Source organism: Solenopsis invicta, chromosome 12, assembly GCF_016802725.1.
Source record: "Solenopsis invicta isolate M01_SB chromosome 12, UNIL_Sinv_3.0, whole genome shotgun sequence".
NCBI lineage: Eukaryota > Metazoa > Arthropoda > Insecta > Hymenoptera > Formicidae > Solenopsis > Solenopsis invicta.
In genome coordinates, this window is record NC_052675.1 from 13,208,596 (window position 1) to 13,231,149 (window position 22,554).

General features: G+C 31.2%; 2 protein-coding genes across 2 annotated transcripts; both read right to left on the reverse strand.

Moving 5' to 3' along the window:
- Positions 1-181: 181 nt before the first annotated feature.
- Positions 182-4,300, reverse strand: LOC120359101 (uncharacterized protein K02A2.6-like). The gene has a single exon (XM_039455420.1). It carries the CDS (start codon positions 4,298-4,300, stop codon positions 182-184), a length of 4,119 nt encoding a protein of 1,372 aa, XP_039311354.1.
- Positions 4,301-4,765: 465 nt separating this feature from the next.
- On the reverse strand, positions 4,766-14,940 carry LOC105198221 (lipase 3). Its single transcript, XM_011164878.3, has 9 exons — positions 13,767-14,940; positions 10,946-11,264; positions 10,523-10,721; positions 8,508-8,622; positions 7,843-8,086; positions 7,537-7,692; positions 6,351-6,435; positions 5,223-5,365; positions 4,766-4,950 (listed from the first exon to the last, which is right to left on the reverse strand). Exons 2-9 carry the CDS (start codon positions 11,141-11,143, stop codon positions 4,798-4,800), a joined length of 1,293 nt encoding a protein of 430 aa, XP_011163180.2. The 5' UTR covers positions 11,144-11,264; positions 13,767-14,940; the 3' UTR covers positions 4,766-4,797.
- Between the last annotated feature and the right edge of the window lie 7,614 nt (positions 14,941-22,554).

Genomic DNA, 22,554 nt, shown 5'->3' on the forward strand with positions numbered 1-22,554 from the left:
CTAGCAATCTTACAAGCACATATTAGTCTTTATTAATGCTGATAATATATAAGAAGAATCTTTATGAATATACGTGACTCTAAGCGTCGTATGCGGCTTCGCTAGTTCTGCTGCGCGTGCGTGAACGTCTATGCAAGTAAGTTCATACCGCGTGACTCGATATACCACATTTCCTCCCCCCTTATTTTGAACCGTATTCCTTTTGGGTGCCCCTGGCCTTGTACTCGAGACGATCCGGCGGCTTCCTTGTTCTCTGAGGTCTGCCACATGATGGAGTATTCTCATTTCTGTTCTGTCCTGGATGTTCTCGTGAATTCGATTGCTCTGACTCTGAAGAACCTGCTCCTTCCTCTGCTGTTTCAGGTCTTTCTTCTTCGTTTCCCTCTGGAGATGTAGAATCTGAATCTGGCTCTTTTTTTATAAGTCTTCTTGACAAAGCATCATTCTCTGGAGCTTTCTCAAAATTAAGTTGAAGCGGCATGGCATTATACATCTGATCTACATGACGCTTGTAGTGTTGATCTCCGACTCGAACCAAATACGTGACTGGACCCAAAGCTTTAATAATAGTTCCTAGCGACCATTTAGCTTTATTTCTTGAAAATGTACGAACCCATACTTCTTCTCCTTTCTCAAATTTTCGATTCTTGACGCGAGTATTATAACTTTTTTCTTGTCTTGCTTGAGCAGCCGCTACTGTTTTGAATACGTCTGGTTTAATTAAGTCCAGTAAACTTCTAGGTCTTCGTCCTATAAGTAACTCCGTTGGCGATGCTCCTGTCGTCGAATGTGGCGTGCAACGATAATTAAATAAAAATCGTTGAATCCGATACGTTAAATCTCCTTCTGAATTATGTACTGCTTTTTTGAATGTCTGTACAAAGCGTTCTGCCTCTCCGTTAGTACGAGGGTGATATACAGAACTTGTTGTATGTCTAATTCCGTTGTTCTTGCAAAATCTTTGAAACTCAGCTGATATAAACTGTCTGCCATTATCTGACACTATTTGTTCCGGAATACCGAATCTCACAAAACTGTCTCTTAGCTTTTCTATCACCTTTTTACTTGTGGTATCTGTTTTCATATCATATACTTCCGGCCATTTCGTATGTGCGTCCATGATGATTAAAAACATTCTGTTTTGTAACGGTCCAGCTAAATCAATGTGAAGCCTCTGCCAAGGTTTCTCTGGAAATTGCCATGGATGCAAAGGAGCACTTGGAGGGTCAGGCCTATTTGAACAACAATTGGTACAACTTCTTGCTAATTCTTCTATCTCCTTGTCCATATTTGGCCACCATATGAACTGTCTTGCTAATGCCTTCATCCTCACTATTCCTGCATGTGTTTCGTGGAGATTCTTGAGTAACTTTTCTCTTAATACTTTAGGTATGATTACTCGAAGTCCCCAAATTATTATTCCTTGATGAGTAGTTAATTCTTCTCGTTTCTTGAAGTAACTCTGTAGTTCCTCCTCTTCTTTTTCTATTGCTCCTGGCCATTTATTGTTTATGAAAGATAGAACCTTGGATAATACCTTGTCTCTTGCTGTAGCAATTCGTATTTCCTTATACGTTATTGGCAATTTTTCCATGTTCTCTTCTGCGATTAAATTTACTTCTTTTGCTTCCTCTTCTTCTCCTAATGTATTTTTGTCTGGAAAGCGTGATAGTATGTCAGCGTTGCCATGTTCATGTGTCGATCTATATTCAATGTCGTATTGAAATTGTGACATGTATATACTCCAACGATGAAGTCGTGCTGCTGCATATGGCTGTAATGTTGTCTTCGGATTGAAGATGTGTACCAGTGGTTTGTGATCAGTTACCAAAATAAATTGTCGACCACACAAATATCGGTAAAATTTCTTCAAAGCGTGAATTATGGCAAGTCCTTCTTTCTCTATTTGTGAGTAATTTTTCTCCGCTGCTGAGAGTACTCGTGATGTGAATGCTATTGGCTTTTCAATTGTCTTCCCTCCTTCTTGAATTCTATGGAACAGTACACTGCCTATTCCAATTGATGATGCATCACAACTGATTCCAATGGGAAGATCTGGATTGTAATTCATTAGCATCGGGGCGCTAACGAGAGTGCTTTTTACACGATTGAAAGCTGATTCACATTTGCTTGTCCAGTTCCATTTTTCGTTTACCCGTGTAAGTCTATAGAGAGGTTCACATATATCTGCAAAATTAGGAACAAACTTATTATAAAAATTTACCAGTCCTAAGAATGATTTTAATTCTGTGACATTTTGTGGACGTTGTATAATCTCCATTGCCGACACTTTATTTGGATCTGTGTGGATACCTCTTTTTGAAAGAATATGCCCTAGAAATTCTACGTGTGATTTTCCAAATTCACATTTCTCCTTTGTTACATAATAATTACATTCACGCATCCTTTTAAAAATCTTCCGCAAATTTTGAAGATGTTCTCTTTCATTTGTGTCACCTAGGATCGTGTCATCGATATAAGTACCTGTACGCTGAATACCTTGTAGCATCTTGTCTGAGAATTCTTGAAAGATAGCAGGTGACGATGATATCCCTTGTGGAAGGACGTTGTAACGGTACAGTCCTCTATGAGTGTTTACTACTAAACATTTCTTGCACTCCTCTTCTACTTCCATTTGATGATATGCGTTGCTGCCATCCAATTTTGAGTATATAGAACTGCCACCTACTGTATTGAAAATTTGCTCTGGTCTGGCAATTGGATATTGAGTGATATGGAGTTGTGCATTCACTGTATTTTTAAAGTCTCCTGTGATTCTTACTCGTCCATTAGGCTTTGGTACTACAACCAAAGGTGATGCCCACTCACTGTGATCTACTCGTTCAATTATTCCAGACTTTTCCATACGGTCTAGTTCTTGATCTACTTTCTCCTGGATTGCGTACGGAATAGGGCGAGATTTCATGAATTTGGGTGTCGCATCATCCTTAAGAACTATTTTTGCTTTAAATTTTTTTATGCGTCCCCTTGGTTCCTCAAATATGTCTGAAAACTCTTTAAGAATGCCTTCTAGCGTTAAATTTTCTTGGATTTTGTTACATTGTGCGGCTATATCTGCCCAATCTATTTTAATTTTACGCAATAAATCTCTTCCAAATAGTGATGAACCATGTGTCACAGGAAATACATGTTCGATTGTTTCATTGTTGTACTTTACCTTACAATTTAGCTCACCTATTGCATGGAAAATTTCATTTGTGTACGTCTTGAATTGTAGCGTTGACTTTGATAAAGTAGGTTTCCCTAGGGTTTTCCAAAATTCTTTTGAAACCATGCTTCTTTCACAGCCTGTGTCTATCTCCATCTGATGAGGAATGCCGTTGATCTTCAAAGTTATCCAAATTTTCTTTTTCTCCATTTGATTTGTTGATAAAACTTCTGTTGCTCTAATATCCACCATATTACTCTGACTAGCCTGTGGTTTCTTCGACTGTGGATAGTACTGTTTTTGTCCGCTACTCCTACATTTAAAAGATAAGTGACCAAATTTTCCGCATGCATAACATTTTGTTTCTTTATGAGGACAATTTTTTATACCATTGTGATCTGTAGAACCGCATCTTTGACATTCTTTCTTATACTTTTGATTATATGTAGGTTTTCCTCCTCCTTTATACTGTGAATTATTTTTTGAAATATTTGATTGTTTACCTGGTATATTCTTTGTTACTTTATTTACTTCTTCTTTTTGTTGAGCGTTTGTATTTCCTCGGACTAGTGACAGACTTTGTTCTGAGAGCTCCTGCGCTGTAGCTAATGCGACCACGTCTTCCAGTGTAACTTCATCTGGTTTCGTGAAGAGCTGTTTTTGTGCTACTTCACTGCGTAAGCCGAATACAAACTGATCTCTTAACCGAATGTTGAGATCGTTATCAAACTTACAATTTGCCGCTAAGCGTCTTAATTCTGCTAGAAATTGAGCCACCGATTCTCCTTGATTTTGTTTCCTACCCATGAAGCGATATCTTTCTGCTAGTGCTTTTGGGGGTGGTTTGTAGTGTATCTTGAGAATTGTGATTAATTCGTCAAGTGTCTTGTCTTCCGGTTGAGCTGGAGAGAGCAAAGACATTAATGTTCCTACTACTGACAAACCTAACGTGGACAGTAAGGTTGCTACACATCGTCTCGACATGAGTATTTTTGTTTCATCTGCTTCTTCTGGTACTATTGGCGTGTATTCCATATTATTCGCTAATAGAAATGCCTTAAAAGTACGTGTCCATACCTCTATATCATCTATTGCCGGATCAAAAGGTTTCAAATTGCCTACCGTCGTCATTCTGTGATGATTCTAACCTCACTCTTTTCTTGATAGAATTATTCGTCTCGTTCAGTTTTCTCCTCGTCGCCAAATATGTTGTGTTCGAGTGGAAGGTAAGGCATATACACTAGCAATCTTACAAGCACATATTAGTCTTTATTAATGCTGATAATATATAAGAAGAATCTTTATGAATATACGTGACTCTAAGCGTCGTATGCGGCTTCGCTAGTTCTGCTGCGCGTGCGTGAACGTCTATGCAAGTAAGTTCATACCGCGTGACTCGATATACCACATTTCTTTTGACTCAATATTTATTTAATTTTCTAAGTCAATCTTTTGTTTTAAACTTAGAAAATTTTGCGTTTTATAATATTAGTAAATTCAAGATCGAGAATTGGTGTCCCTAATATTGTCTTGAACATATTGTTCCTAATAGAAAAAAAATAACCTGCACAACATAGAGTTAGATAAGGATTTATATTTATTAGATTTATTAAATTAATACAATTTTCTTAGTCAAACATTTGCATTAGTCCTAATATACGATCGTATAAAAGACTTTTAGCATTGATTGCCCATATGAAATCTATGTGACTAAAGTGTTTATACGGAACTTTTTCCATTAGACGAACGTTCGGTAAGCGGTTGTTTAGTTCAATCACATTCTGAAAATATTAAAGAAAAGATATAAAGAAAGAACAATTTTAAGATATAAAATTCAATAATAAGATTATTTAATATATAAAAAGTAGAAAATAAATCATGTTAATATGAAATTAATTTTTCTTTTACATTTTGCTTTAAATTGAAGTTTTTTATATTGACAACAGTTTCATGATCATCAGTTCATCATATTTGTCTAATTTGTAAAATTTTTTTGCTTTTATTTATGCGTAAAAATTATGCAATTGAAATTTAAGATTAGAAGTGTTATTACCTCTGTTCTAAGAATCGTATCCTTTTCTGCAAAAAGTAAAACGATTGGAGCCGTAACCTTTTTAAGATCATACTTTGGGGGCGTTGCCTGTTTATATCGTTTATAATTTTCATTTGTTCCGTAATCATAATTTTGAAAATCCTCTGCAACAATCGATGTCTATCGTAAATCAACGAATACTTATCCCAATATGTACGCATGCGTATATTTTACTGATAATTTTACTGATAATTATAAAGAACTTCCCTCATTTTAAGTTGTCTGCTTTTAGTCATCCATCATATAAAATTTTATAGATAATGATAGTAAGAGTTTAAAAAAAAATAAATATAGATCTTCAAAGCTCCACCAAAAATCAATTATCTGGGCTTATATGATTTATTGCAGTAATATTCTTTAATAGCACCTTTTCCTTTACTATTACGTTCTGCTATAATGTAGACATGATATCGTGTTTTATTAACACATCTGGATTGTATTCGAGTTTTTAAAAATATTGGATTAACAATATCAATATCATAATTAACGAGATTATCAGTTTCTATATTACGACTGAGTTCTATTCTGTATTGTTCATTCTAGATTACATGCTCACAATAAGACTTAGCCTGTTTTGATTTGATATCAAAATCTACAAAATATTGATCGTTTTCCACCAATATTAAAACTATTTAACATTTTTTTACCGCCATTACCACAAAGACATGCCTTGAATGCGATAAAAAATCTTTAAAAGAAGCTAAAAAATAAAAGGAAAAGTTCAACGAGTCATGTTCAACTGTAATAAAAAATCTTTAGATAATTGAAGACACAAAAACATATAAACGATTACAAAATGAAGACATCCAGGATGAACAGTACAGAAATACTTTCGGCGACAATTGATTGAAAATCTAAACTTGTTTTTTTTATTCTTTGTATTATTATTATGTATAAAATTATATGTATATGATTGATGACTGAACGCAGATGGCCCAAAAGCCTTACGGAGATAGGCAAAGTTCTTTATGTATTTTTTCCATCAATATCTTATCTTAAACGATAACACACGCGCGCACCAGAAATGTTTCATTCGTTTAACATTACATATAAATAAGAATATTGCTATATGCAAAAAGGAATACTCACTTGTACGAACACTTTGATAATAATGATCAAATTGTTGTACAGAAGTACCAGCTGGAAAATGAGAAAACAAAAGTGACAGGCTTGTCTATAACAGAAAAAAATTTATATAGATTAAAAATCAGAATATAACTAATTAAAGACGGGATTGGAAGTGAACGTAGTCATCATAATAAATTTATATAAGGAAGAGTGGGATAAATTAAAGTGTGTTCCAAATATAGGATCTTTTTAATTTAAATGAATACAATTAACCAGATTTGACATTTGTATTGTAAAGTCCTTACAAGACACCAAACACGCAATAGTAGTTTGACAGTTTTGTCATAACATTAATAGAATAGATGCGAATGTGTATTTTCAGCCATCGTGTAAAATTAGAAAAAAATAAAAAGTCTTTGTAAATTATTATGTAGAAAACGTTAAAATTTTAAGAGGTAAAGAATTTAAGATAACTAAAGAGTATAGAATTAAAAAATTTCAAGCATTTTGTGATAACTTTTGCGATTTAATGTAAAATGTGTAATAAAGTTTGAAAAAACTCGCGTGCATTAAATCGGATCTCTTCATCGAAATTGCAACCTAATCAAAGCGCTAGTGAGATCAAATCTGCAAACCAGATCAGGTCCGAGAAATTTAAATCAATAAATATTATGAATCATAAAACTCTAAATAATTGAATTATATTAATTTTAACTCTATAATTATATCAATTTTATATAAACTGTCACCAATTTTTTCTGGATAAAATTTTTATTTTTGACTGTCAAATTATTCATTTTCACTCTATATTAAAATAAAAATACATTAAAATTTTAAAATTTTATTTAAAAATCGACAAAAATAGAGATATTCGATTTGTAACAAGGGATGAATTAATTTAGAACCACTGCTTCCAAATCGGACTGGAATAGCGTTTTTACATTTTCCATTATAATTCAACACAGGTGAGAAAAATATCATTATGATCTAATGCAAAAATAAAGAGAGTTTAAATCTTGCAAACGATACTTTTAGTTTTACGGTCGGACTTAATCTTGCCTTATTGAGAGCAAAAATTGAAAATAGGTCCGATTTATCCCACTCTTTATAATTACAGAATGTTAAGAGATTCAAATAATATAAAAAAAGATATTTTAATTACTTTATATAAATTTTATTACATTGTATGTTATGTCATATTACTTACAGTATTAAGTTGTGCTGGATCCGCACCGGCAAGTAGGAACAATATAGTGGCGCAAATAATCTGAGTTACATTATTTTTACATAATGTCCTGGCTAACGTAACGGTCGTCAATGATTGTGGGAAAATATCGTATATTTCATGCTTTTCTAGAATTTCCTGGACCGTATAAAACAAACATTAAAGCGTTAGTTTCTATACTAACAATATTGTTAGCATTTTAAATAATAAAAATAATAATTGTTTAATCTTCGAGTGCATTTTAAACATTACTGCTTGCATTAAACAATTGCCAATTTTAGATTTTACCTTTATTGTCGGCCAAGCCTCAGCAATTGCGTACACTTCAGGTGACAATTCTATCCAAAAAACAACTGGAGAAAGACAAATAGCCATTTTTACTTTTATGTTGTATTCCGGTTTTGTTGATAGAAGAGCGAATAATGAAGTAGTTCCCATTGAGTGGCCGATATAGTACAAATCTTTTTGGTTTGTATATTTTAAGATATAATCAATCATAGTTGGCAGATCTTTTGTCCCAACCTCATGAAAACTAGAAAATATAAAAAATCAAAATATTTTACATAAAAATATTTACTTACTTTCTCCTTCTCTTTGAAAAATACAGGCAATCAATTTATAATACAAAAAGGAATATAAAATAAAGGAATATATAATCTTGCTACAAAAATAAAAGTTGTAGGTAAATACTATCCAAAGGCGTGTTTATAAAACGTATACTTTTTCTTCATTTTTATACGCTTTTAATGCATTTTTTTAAATTTGTGATTTTATTCGTATTATTAAATTCTATTTGCTGTAAGTAACAATAACTTTTATCATTTTTTTTAGTACAAAAGTATAACATTTATTTTACGCAGTATTTAAATCTTTTCGGAAGAAAAAAATGTTTAAACATGATCCAATGCCTTTTCAAAATAATTTTTAATGTAAAGCTTTAAAGAGTTAAGTACCTGTACTGCCAGAATTTGCGATCGTATATCGTCATATTCACGTGCGATCTACAGTAAGTAGATCCTCTCATATTTCCAAACCATACGTCATATCCTCTGTCAGCCAATAGAAATGCTAAAACAAAAATAATAACGAACTAATGTACTAAAAAGTAGATTGTTTCACATCAAATCTGAATTGTTTTATTTTTAAATTTAATTTTTAAATTTCTTTAAGCGTTAAAACGTTATTATTTCTGAAAACTTTAAATTTATGCTTTAGTGATTAAGCTTTAAATTCTGTTTAATTGCAGTTCAAATTAAAAAATAATTAATATTCTATTATTTGTTCGCTCCTATTTAAAAGTCAATATATTAAAAAAAAATTTTTTTTATTTAATATTTTATAGCTTGTAAGTTTACATTATTGAATGAGGTCAAAAATGTTGAGTTTTTGATAAACATTTATAGTAATTTATTAAACGATGAAAAATTCAATTTTTTTACAGCTTTTTGTGTTGAAATTCGAAGGTTTGTATCCACTAAATTGCGCATAATGTCATCGTCAACATCAAAAGATTGTTCTCAGTTTAATTTTTCTTTGAAGTTGAAATTACGTTGTTCAATCTTTAAGTATGTAAGGGGGTGACTACATAAATAGCCGAAAAACAATTTCTTTAAGTATATTATACTTTTAAGTTGACAATTCGTCGTCTTAATTATTACTTTCCTATTATTGATCTTCATCAATTAAGGTGGCAACCGAGGCAGTATGAAACATTGCAGCAATATTGCAGCAACGTTGCATTTGTTTCGTATTATCTGGGGAAGGAATGATTCATTTAAGTTGAATAAACAATGACAGGGCGTTGAATGTGCCAAGATGAAGCACCCTACTTACCTACTTACATTTTTGTTCTAATGTATAATTAGTTCTTTGCTTTCAGTTGCTTCTTTTGGCCTATTGCTCTTTTGTCTCTTTGCAATATTTTATCAAAATTAATAAAATAAAAGTTGAATCTAAAGACACGAATACGTGATAACTGTGATAAGGAACATGATTGCCGATAAAATAATGAAGAAACAAAAGGTAATATAGGTAAAAGAAAAGGAACAGAAAGCAAATAGCATATTGTAGATTAACTTTTACTCAATTCTTTGATACTTTTTTATATATCTTATATAAATGTATATATCTTATAAATATAAATATTTTATAGGTCTTATATATATTTTTCTTTATCTCTCTTCTTTTAATGCAAAACAACACAGCATATTTATGTATAATATAAAAATAAAATTGTTATTATTGGCGTAAATTTAACGCCAATTTAAATTTAATATTTTTTTTCAAAATTATCTCGGTAATAGGCAATTTAAAAATATAAAATCCCGTGCGTGTTTGTATATGTGTATTTTATAATTTATATAAATTGATACAGATGTGAATACACGCATGTATATACATGTACGCAAAGAGAGAAGGGAAAGGCAAGAAGATTGTCTGTAATTTCAAAGTTTAAACTTTAAAAATATTATAATTAAAAATATTATTAAAAATATTATTTAAAAATATTATAATTTAAAAAAATTCTCCGAATTTTTAAATCTACTTGTCTTATTTTGAACTCAATATTTTCTATATGTTATGGTAAAGATTCAATATAAATTTCATTTTAATGTTATCTAGTATCGGACCATTTATTATTAAACACGTTTTATTCTAAGCTACATGTTTTAATAATAAATGGTATTCAAAAATAAAACAAAAAAAAATGCAAAATTAAAAACCTTATTCTGGAATAGAAATGTACAAAGTATAGTTCACAACTTTTACAAGTCTTAGGTTCAAATTTATAAGCGTTCTTCAGACTTCAAAATCAATCTATTTTTATGATGAAAGTACGTAGTGACATAGTGCACATGGCAAAGACAGATTGATCCTGAGATCCAAGAACCAGTTATGAAGTCGGACCTTCAAATTCATTTTTTATATTCCTGCGGAACTACGTTACATGCTATCAGTGAATACATACCAAGATCTTTTCCGGGACCATACATGATCCAGCATTCCGATGACGCCAACATGCCGTGTTGAAGGAATATAATTTCCTTCTTTACATTTTTATCCAGTAATGGACTTCCAGGTATCCTATGTATTTTCAAATTATAACCATCCTCTGTGGTAACGTTATGCTCTTCAGCAGGATAATCATATTGTTCTACCATGCCAATCTATGTAAAAGAATAGTATTTGTAACATCCATGGGAGATGTCGTCGTTTTATATTTATAATTTCAAAATATTAACAAATATTTATACATTTAGAGATTGCTAACGTTAAATTAAGACAATCAAGTGGTATAACTTATTCTATATTTATTATAGAACTGTTAAAGATAAAGCCGGATTTAAAACAAGATACATGTTAAATTGTTTAAAAGTGATTTGTTACTCACAAAATCCAATACTTTTGCATTTATTATCATTCTTTCGGTTTGATCAATCCTTCGAACTCTCTCTAAACCAGGATTCTTAGGGAAAAAAAGTTTAAGAAATTCATCTTGAAGAAATGATATGTCCTGCCAGAAATTCGATTTTCCACTTGAGAATATCGTAATAAATATAATTGCAAACAGAATGGATTTCATGTTCATGATTATCTCTTTTCAACTTATTTGCTGTTAATCCAAGGTTGTAAGAAATCAAAGCGGAACGTAAGAAAAGCTTTAATTGTAAACAATGTCAATGGAAATTTTTTCCTGTACAGTATGCAATCTGCAATAGAAAACAGATACAATGAGCACTAACCAATAATAATTTAAAAATTTTATTTTAACAAAAGTTCAATTTTCTATGGCTAAAAGCAGTTGTATATTGAAAGTTTCTATAAATTTCGGAATTCAAAATAATAATTAAAACACATATGAAGAAATATACAATATCACATTTATACATTTATAAATTTTTCATTTAGCAATAGGAACTATTCATATCAAGTTCCATATAAAAGTAATTCAAAATAAAGTAAGATACGAAATAGGTATGGCATTAAGAGTCGGCAAAGATTTCATGTGCATAATATAAAAGGCATTAGCGAAAATAAAAAGAACAAAGATTAGAGAAAGAAGAACAAAAGATTGGATAATTCCTGATAAACTATACGTCATTTAAATTTGTAAGACATTTTACATCAATATATTATCATTTAAAAATATAAAATATGGGATAAAATGTTTGTCTTTCGATGATCTTACCTTTATGGAAAAAAATCACTGGCTAGATACGTAATTCGAGTGTTACTCTATTCTCGCATGAAATTACTATATATGACGAATTAAATGCATGTAATTACTGCAGTAATATAAATATTACAATCGGCAATACAATTTTTGTAGGAGTATTACAAGTAAGGTTGCTAGGTCTCCAGAATTTCTGGGAAAGTCTTGGAATTTATCGGCTTGTCTTGTGTCTAGTAGATGTAGGTTTCTGTTCAAAAATGCATAATTTTAACGAAATCTTGGAATTCATTTAACTGTATACTATGATGTCACCTACGATGCGCGCTGGATGCATTTATGCTTTTAATTCAATAACTTTTTAACAAATGTCAAAAATTAATTTTGCAAAAGAATATTTAAACTAGAAACATACAGCTGTAAGCTTAAATGGTCAAATATTAAAAAAATTTTTTTTCTTTTAAATGACTTGATTTTATATTACAAAATTTATCATTTTTTTTACCATTTTTCACCATTTTATCAAAGCTTTTTGTTTACGGTTTGCATAAAACATTTTTATAAATTGCAAAAAAATATTTTTAGTATTGTAGGAATATTTCTGTGTAAAATGCCGTAAAGCTGACTTCCCTATCATTTTTTCTTTAGCCAGAAAATAATCATAAACAAAAAAAATTAAAAAAAAACTATTTTTGCGATTATTTAAAAAATAGAGGTTGATGAAAAAAACAGACAACGTAGTCGTTTTTAACGTGCCTAAATCTTATAGAAATATCCTTTAAAATTCAATGCACAAGACCTCCTTAAATTTTGTAGACCCGTGTAATTATTTATATTACACATTGTAAGAAAAGAAATTTCCAAAGAAAGTTCGCAACGATTTCTTTCTCTAACAAAGACATTAGAAAATATACATATAACATATAAACAAAAAAATAGTTTACTGGTTTTTATTCTCCAATTGCACATTATCAATCATTCAAAAGAAATACATATGACAACTTGAAAAAGGTTGATTGACAAGCAACTTTCAAGTTGTTGTGTTATTGCTTTGACTACATTCGAGCCGGACCACGATGTACGTGAGCCGGACTTTGATACTGTTTTTAATTGCATTTAAAAGAATCACATTTTAATGTTGAGATTACATGTGTAAGATTTTAGCACTTAAATAACTTTTAACTTTAACAATATAACAACTTATTTAACAGTATAAAATAACTATAAAATTATCACATAAAATCACGTAAAAATGGACATTTTAATATCTTATAACGAAAAAGTTCTACAGGATTCCTATAATAGAAACAAAAAAAAATAAGGAAAACTATTTTAAATTGCTATTCAAAAAATCCAACGAATAATGATGCATTTGTAAAAAATTATGCTCCATTTGTTTTTACCTATATATTTTTCTAAACTTCCAATATCATTTAGGACTTTGACAATGAGCTAATCGTACACTTGTGATATTATTAATAAATAGTTATATTTGCAGTAAATTTGATTTGAACAGGAAAGAACTTGCGTCTTGAGTGCCGCGCGAACACTTTCACTAGCCCTTTGATTATTTAGTTTTATTGTTAGATATTTTTAATATAAATTACATAAATACTTAGGGCCTGTTCCTGCCCATGATCAGATCAATAAAGATAGTAGAAAATAATAATTGAAAATAGTACCGGAGCATGAAAAAGTATTATTGACGTAAAAAGCACGTTGCAAAAATCGATTTTGCAAATAATTGTTATAAACAAATTGTTGAAAAGTAACTGTAGAGGAAAACTGATTGCGCCAATTAATTCAAAAAGAAAAATTACTAAAGAAGTATATATAACGCTTTTTTAATTGTTATAGTTGTTATAATTGTTATAAACAAAAATGTATGTAAGTGTAGAATACAAAATATATTTAAATATGTATATTTCAAATACGTTTATTTCATATATACCTTTGGAGGAAATAATACTTAAGTGTAAAATAATTAAGTGAGAAATAATTTGTTAATTTATTTATAAATGCATTAAAAGTTTCAACTTACCTCGTAATGTGTGTCCAATAATTTCAGAACTGAAATTATAACAAAAATAGCAGCGGTATAACGAAGCTAGCTCAATTCGGGTCTGTCCAATACTAGTCGTATAATAATAAGTCAATAATAATCTTTGACTGTTTTAATCAGGTTACGATGAATAACAGATATAAACAAACTGTCAGATATAGCGCCAGACTGTTCAGAAGAAGGCACGGGACGTGTTTATATAGGTAGCTTTTGACGCATGCACGCATGCACGTACAACGGAATAAACAAAACGATGAATTCGGGGATTAGAAAGCAAGGCCACTATGCCGAATTCCGACATTTGGACATCATCTCCGCCAATCTCTTCTCTTACCTCCTTTTCTTCTATGATGTAATTATAATTTCGATTACATTCGGTATGCTATTTTTGACGCGTTCTATTTAACGCACGCACGCACTCATGGAATTACAGTAACACAATCAGACGCCTCATAAAATCGAAAACTACTGACATATTGAACGCCTCAAAAATATCGATATTTGTTGAGTGAGTAGTGCGAATTCGAAAGGAAGAGGAGACTTTTAGGAGATAACAAGTAACAAAGGAATAACCATTTTATTACCATTGTATTGTCTACTTTACGGAATTAAATGTTCATAATTATTTTAGTGATGCGTAATGTTCTTCGAAATATTAAATAACTTAAAAATAATATGCTGATTTAATTAGATGTGTCTGTACAGATTAACGCGGTTGTAACATCGTTACTACGTATCAGTATCGGTATTATCCTACGGGTACTAAAACAATCAAAATAATGACACAAGTGATAGTCACGCAAAAAAAATAACCAGTCGATAATAGCAGCAAAGCTTCCTGTTTCCAGGAAGGAAACTCCCTTTCCTTCATGTTCATTTCAGATTTTGGAACGTCCGAGCTTCCTTCAATTATTGTATCTGTTTGCTATCTTGGACTTGTCGTTGAAGATCAGGAAGCGCCCAACATTGTTGCTCAAAACAAATGTTGTAGTGAACAAAATCCAATTTGGTATCTCTGTATTCATACTTTTTAATTTGCGTATTAAGGCTGTCAGAAGTATTGCAAAGGTAGCCAACGTCAATGAATCACGATAAAATAACACTACAACAATGAACATAAAATTTGTAAATTTGTTAATGTATTTATTATATAAAATATATTATACAACTGAAACTATATTTTTTATGTAATTTTAATGACAATTATTTATTATTTATCACTTAATGTACTAAAAATTTCTAAATATAATTTTAAGTCTAATTAAAATTGTACTATATAACTTATGCTTTTATCAGTAAATTAAAAAATATTTTAAATTAATGTGATACTGTAATAATATAGACTAACTTTTAATTAACCAATATGATATTTTGCAATTAATAATAAAAGAGAATTTAAAAAAATATTTGGATTACAAGCTAATATTGTTTTTCGTATAATGTATTATTCTTTATCTACATAAAAATAACGGATTTGGAAGGCTAATTTTAATAACACAATTTAAAACAAAGAAGATTGGATTAATTTTCATCAATTGTTAGAAAAAGTCTATTTACAAATTAATCAATCAAATATCATAATCAAATCGGATGTCCAAATGTGCCAGTTATATATCTGAATATAAGTAATCTCTTGATTGACACAAAGAATACAGAAAAATCCAAACATGTTTAGTATTCTCATTTTGATCGTTGTGAACCAACAATTCCGATTCGACTAATTCTGTTCTCTTATTAATACCAGACTAATTATCAAGCAAATGTTATTGTGAAATTCTATACTGTTGATACGCTAGACGCCCTCTGGGTATAGATATCGATTTTAAAATAGCAACTAATTTAATAAATTGTCTCGCTGATTAATAAAATATTTTTTAAATTATCTGTGATAATTTATTGAAATTATATGCAAGATGTTCCATAACTAATGGCACAACTAGGAAGGAGATTCTACTTGAAAATAGTAAAAAAATTTTTGTGTGTGTGATGCATTAATTGGAGATATATGAATTTGAAAATTGGTACATTTTGTCATGAAATATAAAAGACTTTGTAAACTCGTTTTTTTTAGACAAGTATAAAAAGCTGCAACACATGCAAGCGAGTCGTTGTCTGATAATAAAGAGAGCTGCAAAGTTTAATTTGATTCTAGAATGTCTCAAATTAATCGAACCAGTGTTCGATTAATTTGTTATACGTAATAATTCACTCTTTTATTGTTTAAAAATCTAATTTTTGGTTAACAGATAGTGAGAACTCGTGTCGGCTATAATATTGCGCATGATACAATTATTATTATTATGTGTGCAATACTTGCGCGCAAAATCTAGCATTTGCCTACACCGCGCGACGTCATCAAATTATTTTTCCACGATTTTCAGGAGGAAAGCAAAGTTTCGATTCTTGATCCGGTTTACATCGCAAATGAATAATTTTATTATTTGCTACTACACAAATTCCAAGTTATATTCCCGTAAGAACTTGCAATTAGAAAATTCCGATTCAATATTTATTTAATTTTCTAAGTCAATCTTTTGTTTTAAACTTAGAAAATTTTGCGTTTTATAATATTAAATTCAAGATCAAGAATTGAGAATTCCATCGGAGCGTTTATCGTGAATTACAAATCGAATTCCGCAAAGTCGCGACGCGATTCCGGGAAACGAACGATCGAGTGTGTGAGATAACGCCTCACTCGAATCTCCGCCTCTGTGAGAGAGATCCGTACTACAAAACAACAATGAATAAATATAAGATAATATATAATTGCTTATCTTGTTGATTAAATAATTGTGCTTTAATTTCCTTAATCATATATTTTAGCAAGTGATTTATTAATTTGATAATTTAGCACGAGTGACTTAAGTGACTCGTTAAAGACAGTTTAGTGACAGAGCATTCTGTGGCAAGGCCTCTGTCACAACAATCAACAGCGTGCTGCGTACAGGCGTACTTTATGGGTTTCATCAACTGAACCTGAGATTCGAGTGCTGACAATCTCGTGATTTTGAGTGTCAAGCGCTTTAATGTTTCTGAACGCAGAAAAATTCTAAACGATAAAAAATTAAAAATATATAATTTTGTAAAAAAATTGTGTTTTTCAAATTATAATCATTCAAACTTTAACATAAAATATTAACAGTTATTCAATAAAACGAAAAAATGTGCTATATTATCTTCTTCTCCTCTATTAAAGAAGCCCATTTTTGTGCAAACAACTATGATCATGAATCATGGATCATGGATAGATACATTATTCAAATTAATTTTAATAAATTAAGTTTTCCTTAGATGCGTATATACCAAATTTACTCTGCACGTTGATCAACATATAATCAAATAACTTTAATCAATGTATTCGCCAGCAAATCCAAGTCATATGTAACCAAATCCACGCACCGGTAATGGAGATTTCTAGGTCTTTGTTTAATAATTGAAAACGCAATTAACATTTTTTTCCCAGCATGTGAGAGACTCCATCGGGCTACATTGGGACACACCCAAGAATTTTATCGTTGTGTAACATCTGAGGACTCTTAACGTGCTACCTTCGCATTTGGCCTTTCCAAATGCATGTACAATAAAAATCCACGTGCATTATTGCGACGGATCGATTCCGTCATTCAATTTTCTCTCCGCATTCCTTTGGGTTCTTAGTCTTCGACAATCATTTTTTTTTTTTGCACATTATCTGTATCGGACAATGTGCAAAAAATGATGATCATTAATCTGCTTTTATGTTTGTCGTATAGTATATACAGGGAAATACATTTCATGTTTGTAAATTCCGCTATAAACATGACTCTCTCTCTCTCTCTCTCTCTCTCTCTCTCTCTCTCTCTCTCTCTTTGATGTTATTTAATTACAAAGAGATAATCTCTAAAAATTTAATTTTTTATCTCACATATTATGGAAGTTACATGTAAAATTAGATTTTAGTTAAAGGGTGTTGTCAATCGTCGATGGGGATGGTATAAAATTTCTCTCGAAATAATATTAATTAAGACATACAAAAATGTATTTTAATTTTTAATAGAAAGATGTAATATATTTAATAAAGCACATGCCTTCTTTTAGTATTCTATCATTCTTTCACGATGACAGCTGTGAAATTCTGGATATAACAGGAACACTTTGACTCGTGCCAGCATGTTAGCTTCTGGTTTAGGATCCTAATCTGCTCGCATGTGGCTAGTTTAGAATCCTAATCTGCAGGCATGCGCTTACACGTCGCGCATACCTGATACGTGGAGAGTGCCACACGGACCACCGCCCAAGTCCACCTTTCACAATATAATCCGCAATCTACTCGATTCCGTCGCGAGATTGGCGTCTACCGCTCAATCGAGCACACGTGCGTCGAGGCATCAGATTTTACGAGAAAAAAGTTCAATAGAGCTCTTTTTAGACTTCCGCAAACACAGTAGGTTTGAAAGTTCTGTAATTATCAAAATATTAATGATGTTTGATACACGATTAGAAAAATTAAAGATAATTATAAAATGCACTAAAAGATTAAAATAAAGGATATCTACTTGGTGCATCAAAACACGAATAAAGTCAACTTGTTTATCACTATATTATCATATTTAATGTTGCATAATATCGAGCACCAATTTATTATATACACCGTAATACATTGCAAACGCGCGTATACAATTCATATATCTTTGTAACGATATTTAAAAAAAAATTATATTATTGAAAATGAACGTACGCAGATATTACGCATGATGACTTGCCGATTCTGGTGATCGAGTTTTCATTCTCTTGTCTTCGATGTAAGTATCGCGGCGTGACATGCGTGCACGCATACGCAGTATCGCGATTCCGCGTTCACTCTCGAGACATTCTGATGCAAGGCGTGGTACGACGACGGTCCGGTGCGCCAGATGTCGGCAGAACTTGCTTTCCTTTATCGGCATAATGAACACGTATAACTTTCCTCTTCTTGTCGCAGCTACGTAATTATAAAACAAGCCAGTTCGCACTAAATCGCCTGAAAATCATTTGTATCTTTCGTTAAAATACGACATAATATTGCGTTAAGATAATTGTGTCCGCGTTTCTAAATTTTATTCTATAAATTTTAATACTACGTCTTGCTGAAGAGTTTGTTAAACAATATTTTATGAATTGCAACAAAGATTAAGTAGAAGAGAATTTGCAATCGTTTCATCATAACGTGCAATCAAAAATTCACACGCGTGATTTTCTAACCAGAAGGTAGTTATAAACTACTCTTAATTACAATTAAAACAATTTTGTATTTATTTCACACGTTGAAAGTATAAAGATTAGTACGACATTTATTTAAATATGGAAAACTTCATGTTTTCTTCATGCGATTCATTTTTTAGTCCTTAAATTTACAAAGAGGTATTTTAATTATTTTTTACTATTAAACTCGTTACAGTATATTCTAATGGAACCACTTATTTTATTAACTATTGCTGGTACAATAAAAATTTAGTTTTATTTAATTAACCTTTTCTACATTACATATTTCGATACAAAAAATTATTTTTTGAAAAATTGTTTAGAGGATGATTCATTTATATTTTAGTTTTCAATATTAAACCTTTATTTTAGGACGTAAAATAAATGTAATGGTTGATACTATGTAATGAATTAATTCATATGTAATTCGTGTATATTCACACTGGTTCGTTTTTTTCCAAATATGCACGCGTGCTACGACAGAACGACTTTTACGTTTTAGATAGTCTTAACGCTAATTATATCACCTTCTCTTACTAGCAAACATTGAACACACCATTGAGTTTTTGCGGACTTGAGATCCAGTTCTCGCGCAGGCTGTGTGATCGAGTTGTCGTTAAGTTCGAACAATCCTTTGCGAGATTGTTGCATAAAAATAGAAAGTCGTAACATTTAATCGTAAGAAGCTACTAAGCGAGTCATCATCGGCCCGTTAAAAAAATTCGCGCGTCTTAATATCCGAAAATTTATCAATAGTCTAACTTGATAATTACGTTGACATCTTATTGTCGGATTATTTGCGGCTGGAGCATTGAGCCGGCTTTTGTCACAAATCGTTGCAGCAATAATAGTTACATAATAAAAATAGGCGAACGGTTCAAAGCGCGAGACGCAAGAAAAGTGTGTCGTCATAAACATTGCTGGACGTCCTACGATCGCATATCAAGGAACTAATTCGATCTGAGATGATCTATATAAGTAAATGTCACGGCTAAAGGCGTTGCGACCTGCAACTGTTTTCGAAGAGAGCGACTTGTGAAAGGCGAGACTTGCATACTTCACAGCAAATTATACACAATTCTGTGTGTATATGTGTGTGTGTTCATCATGTATCATGATTGGATAATACTTCTTGAATTTAAAGTGAAGTTTACGATGAGACTTACTTAATCTTTACTACGAAATAGAAAGAGACTTATGAATTATGTATTTTTATATTTTAATGCATGGTGGAAAAATAAGTTAAATTTACTAATTCTTATTTGTTGACCATTTATTAAACAAATTAAAAACATATTTTATTAAATATATTACTTTGAAACGAAATTTCCCTGTATCTACATTTCTGTGATAGAAATCTTTAATGCATTGTTACTTTCCCTAATCAGAGCATTCGACATTAATTGATACGGTTCGATTGTTATCGATTAATTTGAAGAAACTTTACAAAATTAAAGCAATATAATTTAAAAGATGATACGATGCAAGCAAAATTCAATGGCTGGCTACAGCCTGGAATCAATCGGTTCATTATAAAATCAAGAAATTTTTTTGGTGAGTGTAAAAATTGACCGATATGTTCCCTTTCACCCAGCGGCATTGAAGCCGCCACGAAATCTTCGACGAAACGAAACTGTAAATGCAGGATATAATCTGGGTCGTTCACGGATGATTACTGTGGGTCTTAATCGTGGGGTACGCCTTGTGAAAATCATCGTTAAACCATACCATCGTAATCGCCTCAAGGACCTTGAAGACGCAATTGCATTACGTAAGGATAAAAAATAAAACAAAAAGCTTCCGCTTTTTTCTCATTTTTTAAAGAAATATGTATGTATATACATTTACTGCAGTTTATATAAATATATCTTTCTTGTTCATATCTGCAAACAGATACACTGATTGTGAAAGGAAAGAGTTCGATATTTATGAGGACTGTAATTATACGGACAAAAATCACAAAAGCTCCATTTTTGTAGTTATTACTGCTATAATGTTAGTAATAACCTTGTTTATAGTTCTATTAACTATGAAAAAATTTTACTATAAATTATGGTAATTTAAAATATTTATATGATAAAATATCAAGATATAAATAGCAAACATAAAATAAGCATTTTTACATAGTAAATGCGATTATAATTATAGCAAAAAAAAATATTTTTTAAACATTTGCTTATTAATTTACGTAGTAATAATAATTAATAGCTATTATTTGCATAATGTAAAAAAAAATGAAAATTGAGTCTGTACAATTTTTTGAGTTATTTGTCACTCTAATAAGAGTAAAAAATTCACTCCTATAGAGTGAAAATTCATTCTTACATAGTGGAAATTGAACCTCTGCAATTTTTCAAATAATTTCTTATTCTAAGAGATTTAAAGAGTAACATAACTGATAGAATGCAAATAAAATTATTAAAATTGTCACAAATGTCAGCATGTAGTCAGCACTTTATCGATATTAATTGGCGCGTGACGTGGCGCGAAAAATTAACTAACGAAATAAAAGGCAGGAATATCGGCCGATCGGTTGGCCGACCGTCTAATATGTCGATAGAAAGTTACAAAATGTCGATCCATCGCATAATTTCACAAGCGGAACCCGTGCAATCCGCGGCGCGCGTTTCGTGAAACTTGGGTGAAAACATCACGAACGACCGACCGGTCGGCCTGCAAAGGCCGTTTCATTCCATTTTACCGAATCGCTGCTCAACCTTGCATTCGGTTAGTTTCAAGGAGACGAACAGGAATCACGCCATTATATTTTAAAGCTCAATGCCACGCTCTCCATTTTCAGTTATTATCGCAGAATCTAGCGGAATCCAAACAGCGCAATCGTACCATTGAATCTGATTTATATTCCAACGTTTTCTTCATCCGCTTATTATGCGTCCATATATTTTGTTTACGAAAGTTATTACTGAGAAATAATGTGCGTAATTGTTCTAGACTTGTGCACACTCATAGCAGAATTATTCTCCATAAGTTCGTACTATTTATTCTATTCTATCCGATATTTGATTCTGAAATATGTGTAATCAAATCAGGGCGGGGCGATATGTAATAACTTTCTCTTTTTCAAGATACTACTTGAGCATGAGCGAGCGAGAGCGAGTGTCACGGGGCAGAACGTATTGTTGAGATTGATATTACATAAGCACAAATGCTTCGAATTGCGGTCAATTACACTTGATCCTCCATACGTCAACAATCGCCTACAATTTCTGTGTTCACAGAAAATACAATTTTGGCGGAAAGTACTTTAAAAGCATAGTCCGTAAAGAAACTCATGTCTGCTCATTAAACTTTAATGGCTGATGGTTAAGCGTGCGTTACAGTGCTCATATGAAGTATTTTTATTCTCTATTTTTGTAATTAATAACTTAGTGTAATAAGATATGCTGGTAACTTTTATAACACGCACCTTTAATCATTGATAAAAGGCTACAGGAAATACTTCAATCATTATTTTATTCCTTGAGTTATAAAATATAAATCATAGTAATAAGAGTATAAATATAAACAATATAAACTATTGAGAAGT